At 37.0% G+C, this 17,219-nt stretch overlaps 1 protein-coding gene across 1 annotated transcript in view; it reads right to left on the bottom strand.

Moving 5' to 3' along the window:
- The window catches only part of Iqch (IQ motif containing H), a 124,717-nt gene that overhangs the window by 103,842 nt on the left and 3,656 nt on the right, over positions 1-17,219 (bottom strand). Inside the window, exons 2-3 of the mRNA XM_026408830.2 lie at positions 7,406-7,482; positions 5,233-5,271 (exon numbers count right to left, since the gene is read on the bottom strand). Coding sequence (XP_026264615.1) covers positions 5,233-5,271; positions 7,406-7,482 — 116 coding nt within the window. The remainder of the gene's footprint in view (positions 1-5,232; positions 5,272-7,405; positions 7,483-17,219) is intronic.

The raw sequence follows: 17,219 nt of genomic DNA, 5'->3' as shown, positions 1-17,219 counted from the left end.
TAGGGAAAATTTTCTGCAATTGCTTTGAAAGGTATCATTGTTGAAATGAGTCTTCCTGAACTCCGAATCATCCTGGGGAGAAAGATCCCCACCTTTAGATACCCTCTCACAGAACAAAAATACTCAGCAGACCAAATTCTGGTGGAAGATCAAACAGAACAGAATTAGGAAGATATTTTAAACAGATGGAGTCTATTTTCAGTCCAATGTGAAATTTCCTTTTCTAAGGGCACGACTCACTTTATTGCTGCATTCATTTCATCTTTTCTGCTACTCTTCGAATATTCTCTGAGAGAATGTGACACAGTTAAGGACCACTTGGGACAAATATGATGGATGGGTTGAGCCCACTGGGGATGTGTACAGGAAGCCAACAGGATGGGAATCTAAAGCAGTCTGATTCCCAGATCCCTGGGTAAAGGCACATCATCATTTTCTCTGTAGGTGCAGGAGAAAGAGCCAGCTTCAAAAAGGCCCCCTATTACCACCCAGGAAAGCCTGACATTCCAATTTTCTTGAGGAAAAATGTGTGTACAGTAAGTCTGTTGATCACAGATCACTGAAGAACACTTGCAGAATTTTTATAATTCTCCATTTTGACACATTCTCTATACCTTCATAAGTATTCTGCTTTATTTTTCTTCTCTGACTTTACATTAAATGTCCATTTATCATCTTTTTGCAAGAAAAAGAGTCCCAAGAAGTCAAGGATTCAGCTTGCTTTGTTCACTGCTGTGTCCCCAGTGCCTCTTATGCTGCCTGCACATGGTTAAAGGTCAATAATGACTAGTTGAATTAATGAACAAGTGAATGTGGGAATACTAAAACTGAACCTCATAGCCACTAGGACTAGGCTCACAGCACAAAGCTGTTCTACGATCATATGATTTGTTATTTGCAAACCCATAGCTTGAATTTTGGAGCACTGATAGGAAAAAGTTTGGCTACTCAGCTTCAAAAATGTCCACACCTGGCCAAGGAGTTGTATCTCTATAAAGTACCCTAAATACAAAGACTCACTAACAAACATGAAAGATATTCAGGGCAATTTTGTTGACAACATAATAACTGGAAATAATTTATAATAATTTGGCATTTATAATTCAATGTTGAAGGATATGATAATGTCTAAGAAAATTATGGCATATCTTTAATACAGAATGTGATTTAGCTATTAAAAATGTTTCCATATTTGTTAAATGAAAAAGATAAAGTAAATGGGTCTGGGTTGTAGCTCAGTGGCACAGAGTTTGCCTTGCATATGTGAGGCACTGGGTTTGATCCTCAGCACCACATAAAAATAAATAAACAAAGATATTTAAAAAAAGATCATTTTGTGACTTGCTCATAATTTAACATTTTTTTCTTGTTTATCATTAATCCATGTAATAAAAATGTGCAGTAGATAATCCTACAAAAAACAGTAAAAATAATCATATGCTGGGCACAGTGGTGCACACCTGTAATCCCAGCAGTTCTGGAGACTGAGGCAGGAGGATCATGAGTTCAAAACCAGCCTCAGCAATTTAGCAAGGTCTCAAGCAATTTAGTAAGATACTATCTCAAAATAAAAAATAAAAAGGGTTGGGGATGTGGCTCAGTGGTTAAGCTCCTCTGGGTTCAATTCCTGGTACCAAAAAATACTCCTCAAACTCAAAACCAATTTTTATGGTACTTCTCTTGCAAGAAAAAAATTGTTTTTCAAATAAAAATATATAATTAAATTGACTTTGAATATGTGGTTTTATGTCAAAAATGCATAGGCAAGGGTGGCAATATCTAGTGAATGACAGAAAATGGAAAATGATTTTAAAATATCCTATACTTTTTCCTTCTGTTTTTGGATTTTTCTTCTATTCTTATTTAAATGAGGCTTCACATGGAAAATGAGTCTAAAAGAGACAAAAATAGTTCTTGAATTTGCTTTTGAACCTCATTTTGTATTTCCAGGTTGCAGAACTCTTTTTTTTTTTTTTAAACTAGGAATTAAACCCAGGGGGCTCTTTATCACTGAGCTATATCCCCAGTCCTTTTTTTTTTTTGTATTTTATTTAGAGACAGGGTCTCACTAAGTTGCTTAATGCCTCGATAAGTTGCTGAGGCTGACTTTGAACTTGTGATCCTCCTGCTTCAGCTTCCTGAGTCGCTGGGATTACAGTTGAGATGTGTGCAACCGGGCCCAGCATAGAGCTCTTATTCTTGTCAAAGTAAGATCTGCCCTCTAACCCTTTAGACAAGACAAGAAAGAAGACCAGATTGCACTGGGACCACAGAGTCAACCAAGGAGGCATTCTGCAGTCTTTTAGAAGTAGCTTTATCCCCCACCAGGTAGGACATGTAAGACCAAAACTGCTGAGATACCCTGTATTGGCTTTCAAAGTGTATATATCATCAAGCCTGGAACAGTCTCCTCATACAAAATGTAATTTCACAGCAACAGGGAGAACCACAGAGCTGCTGTGGGTGTGGGGAGTCTAGAGTCCCCCTGCTGGGAACTTCTCCCTGGGGCTGGTGGGTGAGGATTAAGGAGATGTGGAAGCCCCCTAAACATGAATCTCCTCCTTACACAGACAGGAGGGAAGGAGGACAGATAGGGGCAGGGAATGTTCAATGTCACACAGGTGGCCTGATTAAAATAGTTCAGCTGACTCATGCTTAAAATGAGCACAGTTTTCTAAAGAGAGATCACAAGTATATGCTGAGAAAATATAAAAGAAAGTAACAACATACAAATGACTAGGAGAAGTGAGATCCCAAGTTTGAGATTAAAATATTATTACCCAAACCTGTTTCTCTATATCAAAGGAATTATTATAGCAGAGGTATGGCTTAGGAAATAGGGTTTTCCTTCAATTTGAATTTTAACTTGAAACATTTTGGACATACAGAGAAGAATATAAAAACTATCACAGATGCTTGTTAATTTTTTGTCTTCTTTGTCATATATATTTAGGATACATAAAAACATACTCATATATAATATATTATATTAAACATACTATATATTATATATTATTACAAATATTACATATTTATATTATATATTATAATATATATATATATATATATATATAATATTTCTTTTTAGTTCCATTCATCTCTTTCCCTCTTCCCAGGAGCAAATGTTTTCATGAATTTAGTCTGTACTCTTATGTTTTGATAAATATATTAACTTGCTCTACCCATGCAAACAATTAATTAAAATTAAGTATATAAAACTGAACTATGTGACTTCAGTTGTTAATATGCTTGCTTTAAGATAACAAAAATATTTATTTTCTGAGAGAGCAATCTCAACAACTTCAAACCTTTGAACTAGATTTCTAAAAATAAAATTCCTTGAATTTCTCAAAAAAATGAATATTACCAATTCTACTATGGCTTATTTTATTCTTTGAATCTTTATGCAGGGTCCGACTGACTCAAACTTAGTCAACTTCTGGAGTTTGGGTTGTTTGCTTAACTACTCTAGGAACTAGAAATGGCTCTTAAGTCAGCACTGAGAGAAGCAGACAGGACAGCAGAGGTGGCGCCTGCCACCTGATGTTGAAGGAAACAAAGACACAGAATCTTTGTCATCTGCATCTGCAAACATGAGAGCAGATAGAGAAGATGTTCAATTACACTGAGTAGGTAGAGGTGTAATATGTTTTAGAAAGATTTCCATAAAAAATGATTGAGATCTATAAAAATTTCTAATGCTTTGGGACTCTGGGAGTCACAGAGTTCCGTTTTATATACCAGCCTTGGCATTTACTTGTTGGAAGGACTTAACCTCTCTATGTACCCAGTGACTTTCAGTAAAATAGGGATTATAAAAGTACCTACTGCCCAGAGATGAAGGGAGATGCTCCACTTAAGACATTAGGAGCAAGCACTCAGCACATGGTAGCGGCTAACGTTAGTAATAGCAGTGGGGGCAGCCACAGTAGTAGTAATGGAACTGGCCCGTGGGGAGGAGGTCACAAGTTGGTATGTGGAGAGAGCAGATCCCTGGCAGCTGGATCCTCCACAGCCCTTTACCATCTGGGTGGCTGTGGGGTAAGGACCACCGAGGTTCTGCAGCTGCTATGAGGCTTCAGCGGGTGTGGAGGGAGCTTAATGCCACCCACACAGGACACGCTCAATCAACATTAGCAGTTACAAATATTCCACATACGGAATGCCCTGGTGTTCTTAAAGCACATTCTGTTTTTGAAGTGTAGCATCAAGCTCACTAGTTCCTCATAAGAAGTCAAGGGAACCAGAGGAAGGATCTAATTGCACTGATTAGTTTGTCAAGGAGCAATGTGTCTGGATTCAGGACTACCTGCAATCAGGGTTGCAACAGAGCCCTTTCAAGTCACAGCTCTGCGGATATAAAAGACAAAAAAGGTTGGTTCTTTTTCCTTGAAAAGGGGTGGCTAAGCTTCCTGTGAAATTTTTACTGATAAGAAGATCACTGAGAAAGGAAAGTTTAGAAGATCCTTTTAAAAATGGACCAAAGCATTTTCACATACATGAACTCCTCTGTCCTTGAATGAACCCTAAGTAAAAGGAGGCATGGTCCTCATTTGTCAGAGGAGGAAAGTGAGATGCAGAGAATTTAAGTGACTTGCCAAAATTAGTTACTTTCCTACTAAGAGGAGAGTCCAGACAGCACATACCCATTTCATGTTCAGAGGTTCGATTACCAGTGCACGGCCCTGGCAAGTGCTCACACACGCTTGCCATGTTGAGGCAATTTCATTTTTTCTGACCCCTTTTATTACATTAGCTGTGATCAGCTTAACACCAGACCCCCATAGCCTTCCCCTCCTACCACACCATACGTGAGGCGTGAGTGTACACACATGCACATGTACATACACATAATCATGTGCTGGGACAGCTGAATTTATTTTTAACCTCGTCTTTTTTCAGAGTACTTTTAAATGATGAAAATATTTGAATGAGGTTGAAGACTGATGTGATTCAAATTCAGATTTTAAGGATGCTAAATCATTTGTTGGACTGAAAACTGAGAAGTGGTTCAGTCCCAGCAGAGGGCAAAGAAAGGTATTCTGCTTTAAGCAAATTATGTTTTGTTTTTTTCCTAAAGAGATGATCTAATTTCTTTTAAAAAGGAAGTGCAAAAGAACTTTGTTGCTGTCTCCAGCTGTCAAGCGGGCTCCCATACTTTTGCCCTCCAGCAAAAAGAAGGGACATCAGGTGACAGACCCCAAATTTCAACTAGTCACACAAATTACTGACCTTCTTATCAAGATGTCCTTTTGACCTTCTGCCTTTCGCCTACAATGAAGAATGAGACACAGTTTAAATCAAAATGACTCTCATGGGCAATTTTACAAACAAATAGAAGCCTCAGAGTCCCTCTGCCAGACTTCCCTGCCTCCCCCATGGGCCAGCCTGTTCCCTCTTTCCATGCAGGAAGGAGCTAATAATTGGAAAGAACTTTCCCAGCCCCAGACTATCACAGGCTGCTTGCCAAGCCCCTCTGCTTTTAGGAAGGAGTTGGGCAAAAATAAATATTTACAAAAACAACTATAATCAAATGCCAAGTCCCACTTCTAGGGAATGCTAGAGAAGAATTTATAAGAAAGGGCTTCTCTGTGTGGCACTGCTCTGGCCAGTAGTGAAGCCTGATCAAAAGTCTGAACAGGCTCTATCCAAAAGATGGGCATATTGTATATTTCTCTTAGCCCCCCCCACCTGTTTTCAGTCCTGACATTGAACCAAGGAGTGCTCTACTACTGAGCTACATGCCACTCCCCCCTGCCTTTTTTTTTTTTTTTTTTTGGAGACAGGGTCTCACTGAGTTGCCCAGGTTGGCCTCAAATTTGTGATGCTCTTGCCTCAGCCTCCTGAGTTACTGGGATTACAGGTGTGTGGCACTGTGCCTGGCTCTCTTAGCTTTCTAACTTTCATGCCCAGAACACTTTCAGCAAAGTATATGAATAATTACATTTACCATTGAAGTTTCAATTCAGAAATGTTGTACCAATCTGGGACCACAGGGAGAAGTCTTTAAATATTACTGCTTCTAGCAGTAGGAGAAAGCTTTGTGAAGTCAACAGCGGAAATTAAAGCCAGGGCTAATTAGCATTTAGAAAATATGTCATAATGTTTTTTTTTAAAAGTTGTTTTTGAGAGAAACTTCTTACCGGCTAAAATTCAGTCACAATATTTGTACTACCTGTAGATTTGTTCTCAGTGCAACTGTGGGATCTGAACGCTTGGGCAGGGTGAGAATCAAAACAGGTGCTTGCGCCTGTTCCATTCTGCACATTAGCCCTTGGCCTTCTCACAGCCTGTTAAACAGCTGAATTTGAAACAATAATGGTGCAGGCCAAACACTTGCCTGAAGGCCTGTCTGTCTTGGGATTTGGCCATTTACATTGATTTTTTTACCCACATTTTTCATGTAACACAAATATTTGCCATGGCAACTAGGGTGTCACATGACATGCTGCTACATAAACAGCTTGGAAATCTCTGAAGGGGAAACAGCCACCACTGCTGAGAATACAGCGAAAACCTCCTGAGGAAGATGTGGTGTTAGGAGATGAAGGCCTGGGAGGAGCAGGTAAGCAGGCTACTCTGGAGACACAGCAGGATACATTTCCTCAGTGTTACTCTCCAGTGTCTCTTTCTTTTTTTATGAGAGCAGCTGAAAACATAACCACATGGGGTCAGCCAGAAAAGACATTGCCAGCTGTCTCCTTCCTGTGGCAAAAAGTTTCAATGATCATAAGCCTGTCCATGGCCCATAAGCATAAGAAAGCCAGCTACAAAAGTCCAGCACCTTTGAACTGGGGACATCTCTTCCTGAGGATGAATTTCACTGGACTGTGAGGTACTGTTGTTAAGGAATACAGAATTGCTGCTTCTTCCTCCTTAGAAGGTTTTCTGTGCACAACTGGAGGTCTTGCCTTTTTAGCCTATGCCTAAGGACAAAGCCATACACTAACAGCTCACAATGATATGCCCCGGACAACACCAACCTGGATGTAAAGCAACAGATAACGTATCCTGGACTCCTGGACCCCTGACTGGGTAGCAGCATACACTGACTCAGCCCCTTCATCTCATAACAATGAATTTCTTAGATCCCAGTGATAGTGTCCTGGTGGAGTTGACTTATACAATCACCACTCCTTTCAAAATCAGGGACTGGAGATGTAACTCAGTGGTAAAGCACTTGCTTTGCATGGGGGAGGTCCTGGGTTCAATCCCTAGCAGTATAAATAATAATAATAGTAATCATCATCATCATCATCAGAAATTAAATGCATCCCAATGGCAACTGAAATAATACTTTCTGTGTGAAAGGAACCATTATATAGTATGTGGCTATCACCCGAATCCTCACAAACAATATTATAAATAAAAAGAATTTTGTTTCTGTAATTAGAAGTAGGAATACCTTTAATTTTTGTTTCTTGTGAGACACCTCTACTTCTGCTGGAGCCAGCGGTGGTTTCTGAGGTTCATGGAAGGGGGCTGTGGATGGAGGTGGAGCAATGTTAACTCTTCCAGAAAGAGATTGAGGCACTGGGTGGATGTTGTTGGGTTTGCACCTTGAAAGTCAAATGGCTCTGTGGCCCCCCATCTACTCACTCTCTGTCTTTCCTATATGCAGTCAATGAAACATCTGTGACCACTGGCTTCAAACAGAAAGCCAAAAGCAGGGGGTGGGGGTGGAGAGCAATAACACCAGGTCAGCCTGCCTTATGCAAGCTGCCAAGATGAAAGTTTAAAAGTAGACAAATCAGAGCAATGTTTGTCTTCTAAAATGTTTCACTGTAAGATTTCCTTAAACAACCAGATTGCCACATTCATGTGCAGGATAATTGATATAATTGCATATTGTGGACTACTATAAAAGATGATTCTAAAACATTTAAATGACTTGGAGGAGTGAGACAAGTAAATGGCACCATAAGGGTAATTTTAATTCTTTATATTATTTTATTATAGTTAATAATTCTTGCATCTCAATAATCCCATAGTTAATAGTTCTGTCATCTCAATTGTACTCAACCCCCTTTTCTGTCAAAAAAATTGATAGATGTCAATAGAAAGCAATGTGTTGGTAAAGGATATCTACATATAATTTGGAAGTTCACTTTGAGAACTCAGTTCTCACATTACCTCAACTGGACTACAAGAAATTTTTCTGCCATCTTTCAAAAATTTGCAGGAATTCCAGAGCATTGAAACTCACCTCCACACAAGGGATTTATTTGTTGCATCTGGCTCTCTCTGGTTTCCCTCTTCCAGGAAGCTCCCTGGGACTTGTGTTCCCATCTCCCCCAACCCCCTTCCCCGCCCCACACCTGGTCTATGCGCCACGGCATCTGCAGACCCCACTTTAAGCCTAAGTGGTTTTGCCTTGACTTCTGCACCAGCCTGGTCTGTTGTCCATTTTGGGCTTTATTCCCATGTGAAAATAAGATAGCAGCTGACAGGTTTGCAACTTTTAAAGGATTTTTGTCAGATTTTATTAGAATTTCATAGGATAAGAATCTTGAAGATTAATAATTCCATGTGTATGATCCACAGTTGATGGGATCTCTAAGAATTTTCTTAGTTACCTAAATAAATGCTATCACCAAATTATAATTTTGTGCAGGCTTGCATTTTATGGAACATTCGCATTTGGAGAATGTGTCTGCATCTTTAATAAAATCTTAAGTCACTTCTTTTTGCTATTCAATTTACCTCCTGGAAAATGTTTATGATAAATATTGCCAGGGAGTGAGGGGGGGTAATGTCTTTTCTGGACAAACTCGTGTGCCTCTGTAGTAGTCATCTTTCCTTCTTCTTTGCTAATTTTACAGCCCCAAATTTTTCAGGGTGACAATATATAAGTGTCACCCTGAAAAATATAATATAATTATAATATAATTGTCAGATATAGCAAAAAAAATAAAGAGCACAGTTAAATTTTAATTTCACATAAACAATAGAAGTCAAATTTAATATATCTAAATATTAAAAATATTTAAATATCTAACAAAGAAGATCAGAATTTTCATGATGTGTCAGACTAAGCCTAAGTATCTAGCATAAGTATGTTCCTAATCCTAATTCTAACTCAAACCCTCTCCCTGGAACATTCACTTTCCTAGCCTTCCTTAACAGCAGCCTTGTTACCAGTGAAATTTAAAAGAAAGCATACTCAAAGGCTTCTGGGAAGAGACGTATACCACTCTCTTCCTCTTCTTCCTTCCTGGAAAGTGTATGTAAGACCCAAATCTGCAGGAGCTATCTTATAGCCCTGAGATAGCTCACAGCAGTGTGGGCCATGGATCTATCCCAGTGTTGTGATGGTATTGGCAAGCTGTGGGCTCAGGGTGTGACACAGTTTGGTGACATTAGTGCTACAAAGTGTGACATAGGAGCTTGGGGCTGGTGCATCCAGTTTATACAGGGCTGGGCAAAATCCTGTAGTACCTGACTACACACCACTAACTGTGAATGAGGCATATGGATCTACCCTGGCCCAAATGAAAGACTTGTTGGAACAGACTATTCTTTCTAGGTACTGTTCTGTTTCTTTCTGAACAATACCCTAATAGTATATCTGGGACAAATGTGGGCTTGGATTGTCCTCTAATATTGAAACAGTGACAACACACCACCAGCAGACTCCCAGTAAATATGGACCTAGGTGCCATCCAGTGCTGAAATAGTAAAAGTGACTACAGGCTCAGAGAAAATAAGCAGCTTGCTTAGAATTTCTGGAAGTATAAACACAAAGCCAGATTAGGAAGACTAGAATAAATATCCAATTCTTCATTGCCAGATTATGTCACACACCAACAAGCATCAGGAGCTTCTAGGAAATCATGACTTCACCTAATATTTAAAATAAGGTGCCAATTTGCAGATAAATGGATGAAGTTGGAGAATATCATGCTAAGTGAAGTAAGACAATCCCCCCAAAACAAAGGCTGAATGTTCTCTCTGATAAGTGGATGCTGATCTATAATATGGGGGGGTTGGGCATGGGAAAAATGGAGGAACTTTGGCTGGGAAAAGGGGAGGGAGGAAAGGGAAGGGGACATGGGGGCAGGAAAGATGGCGGAATGAGATGGATATCATTACCCTAGGTACATGTATGATTGCACATATGATGCAACGCTACATTGTGTACAACCAGAGAAATGAAAAGTTGTGCTGCAATTGTGTACAATGAATCAAAATGCATTCTGCTGTCATATATTCCCATTTAGAATAAATAAATAAGTTTTTAAAAATAAGGTGCTAAAATAGGATCAGTGTGGGAGAACATTCAAGTAGAGAATTTAAAATAACTGTTTTAAGGAAACTTGATGAGTTTCAAGAAAACACAGAGAAATGTTTCACTATTCTAACAGAGAAATAAAGAGATGAAAACAATATTTTTTTAAAAATCTTACTTTTATTAATTTATTTTTATGTGGTGCTGAGGATCAAACCCAGTGCCTCCCATGTGCAAGGCAAGCGCTCTACCACTGAGCCACAACCCCAACCCAAGATGAAAAAAATTTTAAAAATCAAATTATTGAGGTGAAAAATACACTCAATGATTATTAAAAGCAAGATATAAGGCATCAGTCATAGGACAGATCAAACGGAAGAATTGGTCAGCTCAAAGAGAGGCTATTTGAAAATATACAATTGAAAGAGAAAAAAGAAAAAAGTGACAAGAAATGAAGAAAGATTATGGGAACTTTGGAACCGTATTGAAAGAGCAAACATTCAGATTATTGGGGCTCAGAAAAGATTGAGAATGCCAAAGAGGTAGAAACTTATTCAATGGAATAATAACAGAATACCTCCCAAACATCCAGATACAGGAAGGTCATAAGGCACCAGTCAGGGGCTGGGGTTGTGGCTCAGAAGAATGATGCTCACTTAGCATGCATGAGGCACTGGGTTCAATCCTCAGCACCAGTCAAATTTAACTCAACCAAATATACCCCAAGACAGCTTATAATCAAAATCTCAATGGTGAAAGAGAAAGAGCAGATTCTCAAGGTTGCAAGAGAAAATAAACATATATAAGGGTGTCCCAATTCACATGAGGCAGAATTCTCAGCAGAATCCTTATGGGCCAGGAGACAGTAGCATGAGATTTTCACAGTACTAAAAGGAAAAACAAAAATAAAACTGTGAACTGAGACTATTGTACCCAGAAAAACTACTCTTTATAAATGAAGGAGGGATAAAGGCTTTCCCAGACAAACAAAAGTTGAGAGAATATATCTCCACTGAACTCTTCTCCAAGAAATGCTAAAGGAAGTTCAAACTAAAAGAAAGAAGAAGAAGAAAACAGGAAAGTATAAACTTACTGGTAAGAGAAATTATACAAATTCAGAATGCTCCAATATTGTAAGCATGAGAATAAAACATTCACATCTTTAGTATTAACACTGTAAAACAAAACAACTAAAAATAATAATAGCTACATTAAATGTTGGGAGATAGGCAATATAGAAAGATGTATACCAAAATTGAAAATGATTATCAAAAATTCAAAATGTGGGGAGGAATAAAGTGCAAATAGAAAGTTATTAGTATATTTCTCTTATCCTTTGTTTTTGTTCTTTACAATCATGTTCAGTTGCTATTACTTTAAAATACTTTATTATAATCAAAAGATATTTTTGTAAGTCTCATAGTAGCCACCAAGCAAAAATCTATAATAAGCAAGCCAAAAATTATAAGCAACCAATCAAAGCACACTACTAGAGTAATTCACTTAACCACAAAGTAAGACTTCAAAAGAGAGAAAGAAAGGAACAATAACAAAACTAGAAAATAAGTTGCACAACAGTGATAGTAAAATCTTACTTATTGATAATTATCCTGAATATAAATGGACTAAATTCTACAGTTAAAGACAGAGTGAATGAATGGATTAAAAAACCAAACCAAACCCAACTATATGTTGCTTGCATCAAACTGACATCACCTGTAAACATTAGGCTGAGAGAAAAGGGATGGAATAAGATATTCCATGCAAATAGAATCCAAACTAAAGCAGGAGTAGCCATACTTTATCAGAGAAAACCAATTTTTAATCAAAACCAATAAAAAGAGATGAGAAAGGTTGTTATAGAAAGATAAAGGAGTCAATTCAGCAATAGAAGAGAAATAAAAATTCTAGCTATGTATGCTTTCAATATGAGAGCACCCAAATATAAAAGCAAATATTAAAAGACCTAAAGGGAGAGACTCCAGCACAATAATAGTTGAAAATATCAATAATCCACTTCCAGCAATGCATGGATTATCCAGGCAGAAAACCACCACCACCACCACCAACAACAACAACAACAACAAAAGCAATAGAGTTAAATTATACTTTATACCAATTGGACCCAACAGATATCAATAAAACATTCCATCCAACTGCTGAAAAATTCACATTCTTCTCACCAGTAATGGAACTTTTCTGCAGAATAGATCCTATGATAGACCATAAAATAAGTCTCAATAAATTTTTAAAAGCTGAAATCACACAGAGTATATTTTCTGACCACAGTGCAGTAAAGTTAGAAATAACAAGGAAAACTTGGGAAACTAAATAAGTACCTGAAAATTAAAAAACAACTTACTTTGGAACAATAAATGAATCAAGGAAGAAGTCAAGAAGGAAATTAAAAATTTTCTTGAAATAAATGAAAATAGAGACACACCAAAAGCAATATTAGCAGGGAAGTTTACAGCAATCAATGCCCACATTGGAAGAAGTACAATGATCTCAAATAAACAACCTGTTGCTGCATATCAACGAAGTAGAAAAACAAGAACAAACTAAGCCTAAAATTAATAAAAGGAAAAACTAGTAAAAATCACAGCATAAATAAATGAAATGGAGACTAACAACAACAACAACAATAAAACAATATAAATGATCAAACAAAGAGCTGGTGCCTTGTTGGTTCTTCAAAAAAATAAACAAAATGAACAAACCCTTTATCTAGACTTAGGAGAAAGAAGCCTCTAATAAATAAAATCATAGATTAAAAAGGGAAACATTACAACTGATTTAACAGAAATACAAAAGATCATTAGGAATTATTATAAACATATGTACCAAAAAATTTGATGATGTAAAAGAAATAGACAAATTCCAAGAATGTACATCTTACAAAGACTAAATCATGAAGAAATACAAAAACTGAAAACATGAACAAACCAATAACAGCAAGATGGAATCAGTAATAAAAAGCCTCTCATCAAATAAATAAATAAATAAATAAATAAATTTTAAAAAACAGGACCATATGGTTTCACTACTGAGTTCACTGTTAAACATTTAAAGAACTAATACTAATTCTCCTTAAGTTGTTCAAAAAAACAGAAGAGGAAGAGGAAGAATTCTTCTAAACACATTCTATGAGGCCAGTATTGCTCTGATGGTTAAACCAAAAATGGACACAACAACAACCACAGAAAACAAACAAACAAACAAAGAGAAAAAAAAGAAAACTACTGGCCAATATATTTTTTTTCCTGGCCAATATTCTTAATGAACATAGATGCAAAAATTCTCAATGAAATACTTGTAAACAAAATTCAACAGCACATTAAAAAGATTATTCACCATGTTCAAGTGAGATTAATCCCAGGGATGTGAGGATGGTTCCATATGCACAAATCAAGAGCTGTGATACACTATGTCAAGAGAATGATAAAAAAATACCACATGACCATCTCAATAGATGCAGGAAAGGCATTTGATAAAATTCAACATTCATTCATGATAAAAATGTTGAATAAATTAGGTGTAAAAGGAACACACCTCAACATAATAAAGTCCATTCATAATAAGCCAATGGCTAATGTTATACTGAACGGGGAAGAGCTGAAAGCTTTCTCTCTAAGATCTGAACAAGACAAGATGTCCACGTTTACCACTGTATTCAACACAGTTCTGGAAGTCTTAGAGTAATCAGGCAAGAGAAAAAAACCAAGAGCATTCAAATTGGAAAAGAAGAAGTCATATTGTCACTGCTTTTAGATGACATGTTTTTGTATGTAAAAAAAAAAAAACACAAAAACAAAAAAACAAAAAAAAATCCACCCCCACAAATTAGAACTAATAAGTGAATTCAGCAAAGTTGCAGAATACAAAAATCAGCAGCATTACTATTTGCCAATAGCAAATTCTCTGAAATAGGAACCAAGAGCACATCCTATTTTTTTTTTTAAAGAGAGAGTGAGAGAGGGGAGAGAGAGAGAGAATCTTTAATTTTTATATATTTTTTTTTTAGTTCTTGGCGGACACAACATCCTTGTTGGTATGTGGTGCTGAGGATCAAACCCGGGCCGCACGCATGCCAGGCGAGCGCGATACCGCTTGAGCCACATCCCCAGCCCCAGAGCACATCCTATTTACAATAGCTACAAAAAAAATACCTGGGAGTAAATTTGACCAAAGAAGAAAAAGATCTCTACAATGAAAATTGCAAATATTGATGAGAGGAACTGAAGATGATAAAAAAAATGCCCATGGTGCCTAAAGCAATTACAGATTCAATACAATTCCTATAAAATACCAATGACATTCTCCCCTGAACTGGAAAAGTAATTCTAAAAAATTTATATGGAACAAAAAAAAACATGAATAGCAAAAGCCATCTTAAGCAAAAAGAATAAAGCAGGAGGCATTGATTTCAAAACATACTACAAAGCTATAGTAATCAAAACAGCATGGTATTGGCATAAACACAAACATTTAGACCAAGGGAATAGAGAGCCCAGAAGTAAACCCACACATCTATATCCAACTGATTTTTGACAAAAGTGCTAAGAACATACATCAGAGAAAGAACAAGCTTTTCAATAAATAGTGCTGGGAAATTTGGATATCCACATGCAAAAGAATGAACCTACACTCCCGTCTCTAATCAGCTATAAAGATCAACTCAAAATGGATCGAAGATTTAAACACAGGACCTGAAACCATAAAACCACTCAGAAAAAATGGCAGGGAGTGTTTCAAGACATTGGAATGGGCATGGGTTTTTTGGAAAAGATCTCCAAAATACAGAAAACAAAAGCAAAAAATAGACAAATTGGATTACATCAAACTGAAAAGCTGTGTACAGCCAAAAAAAAAAAAAATCAACAGAGTGAATGGACAACCTACAGACTAAGAGAAAATGTTTGCAAATTATACATGTGACATGTTTGATACCCAGAATGTGTAAGGAACTCCAAAAACTCTATAGGGGGGAAAATTACAAGGGACAATAGATGGGAAGAGACATTTCTCAAAAGAAGACATATGAATGGCTACCAGGTATATGAAGAAATTTCAGCATCAATAATCCAGGGACATGCAAATCAAGACCACAAAAAAGATCACTTCACCTCAGTGAGAATGGTTATTCTCAAAAAGACTATAGATAAAGAGTGCTGGTGAGCATGTGGAGAATAGGGAACTCTTGCACACTATCGCTGGGACTATAAATTATAAAAAACTATATGGAAATTCCTCAAAAAATAAAAATTATGATTATCATATGACCCAGAAATCCCACTACTGGGTACACATCCAAAGGAAATAAAGTCAAGTGACTGGAGAAACATCTGCACTCCTGTGTTCACTACAGCGCTATTAATACGTAGTAGCCAAGAACTGGAAACAATCTGTCCACTGGGTGATGTACACACACAGTGGAATGTCATTCAGCCATAAAAAGAATGAAATCCTGTCATTTACAATAACATGGATGAATTAGGGTTAGGGTTAGGGTTAGGGACATCCCTGTGTTAAGTCAAGTAAGCCAGGCATAGGAAGATGCATGAGCCACTCATACACAGAATCTTAAAAAGTTCATTTTGGAGATAGAAACTGAGAGTAGAATGGTGGTTACCAGAGGCAGGGAAAAGAAGGGGTGGGGATGGGATGGGAAATGTCAGTCAGTGGGTCTTTCGTTACACCTAGATAGGAGTAATAAGTTCTGGTGTGCTATTATTGAATAGTAGATAATAATAACATATTGTACATAAAAGGATTAGATAAAAAGAGTTTTAAAGTTTTTACTATATAGAAATAATAAATGTTTCATGAGACAAATCTGCTTAACTTGATTTAAACTTTATGCAATATATACATTTATTGAAACATAACATGGCACCTCATGAATATGTATGATTTTTTTGTGTTAGTTAAAAAACAAATTTAAAAAATAAAATAAAATCCAAGGAAAACATGGCAGGGGAAAAATTAATTTAGGGCAGTATCATGCACAAAAAATGTAAAAAATTGTAAACAAAACACAGTATTAGCTAATGAAATCGAGACTTGTTACAACTAATTGGGAATAAATAGAGTGTCAGAGGTACCAGATAAACAGATATAAATAAGAATCAGAATCTTATAATGTTGAAGTGTCAACTGAAAATCACTAATCCAAGCAGAAAGATCTCAAACTAAATAAAGAAAGACAATGACTAGACACCAACATCGAGATTACAGAGAGCTTGGAATTATCAAAGACTATAATGCAGCCATTGTAGAAATGAATTACAGTAGATGGGGTAGAGAGAGAAGATGGGAGGGGAGGGGAGGGGAGGGGGGATAGTAGAAGATAGGAAAGGCAGCAGACAACAGACACTAGTATGGCAATATGTAAAACAGTGGATGTGTAACCGATGTGATGCTGCAATCTGTATACGGGGTAAAAATGGGAGTTCATAACCCACTTGAATCCAAGTGTGAAATATGATATGTCAAGAACTATGTAATGTTTTGAACAACCAACAATAAAAATTAAAAAAATAAATAAAAAAAAGAAAAGAAAAAAATAAAAATAAAATTCTACTCAAAAAAAAATTTCTTTAATTTTTTTTTAGTTATAGGTGTACACAATGCCTTTATTTTATTTATTTATTTTTATTGTGGTGCCAAGAATCAAACCGAGTGCCTCACACATGCTAGGCAAGTGCTCTACCACTGAGCCACAACCCCAGCCCCTGTAAAAATATATCTACATACAACTACAAACATACTTGAAATAAATGCACAAAGACATAGAATATGTGACAGATGCAGTGGCGCACTCCTATAATCCTAACAACTCGAGAAGCTGAGGCAGGAGGATCACAATTTCAAGGCCAGCCTCAGCAACTTAGCTAGGCCCTAAGCAATTTAGTGAGACCTGTCTCAAAATAAAAAGTTAAAAGGGCTGAGGGTGTGGCTTAGTGGTTAAGCATCCCAGGTTCAGTCCCCA

Source organism: Urocitellus parryii, chromosome 6 (assembly GCF_045843805.1).
Source record: "Urocitellus parryii isolate mUroPar1 chromosome 6, mUroPar1.hap1, whole genome shotgun sequence".
Taxonomy (NCBI): Eukaryota; Metazoa; Chordata; class Mammalia; order Rodentia; family Sciuridae; genus Urocitellus; species Urocitellus parryii.
The sequence above is the reverse complement of the archived record's forward strand: the minus strand, read 5'-3'. Positions and strand labels throughout refer to the sequence as shown.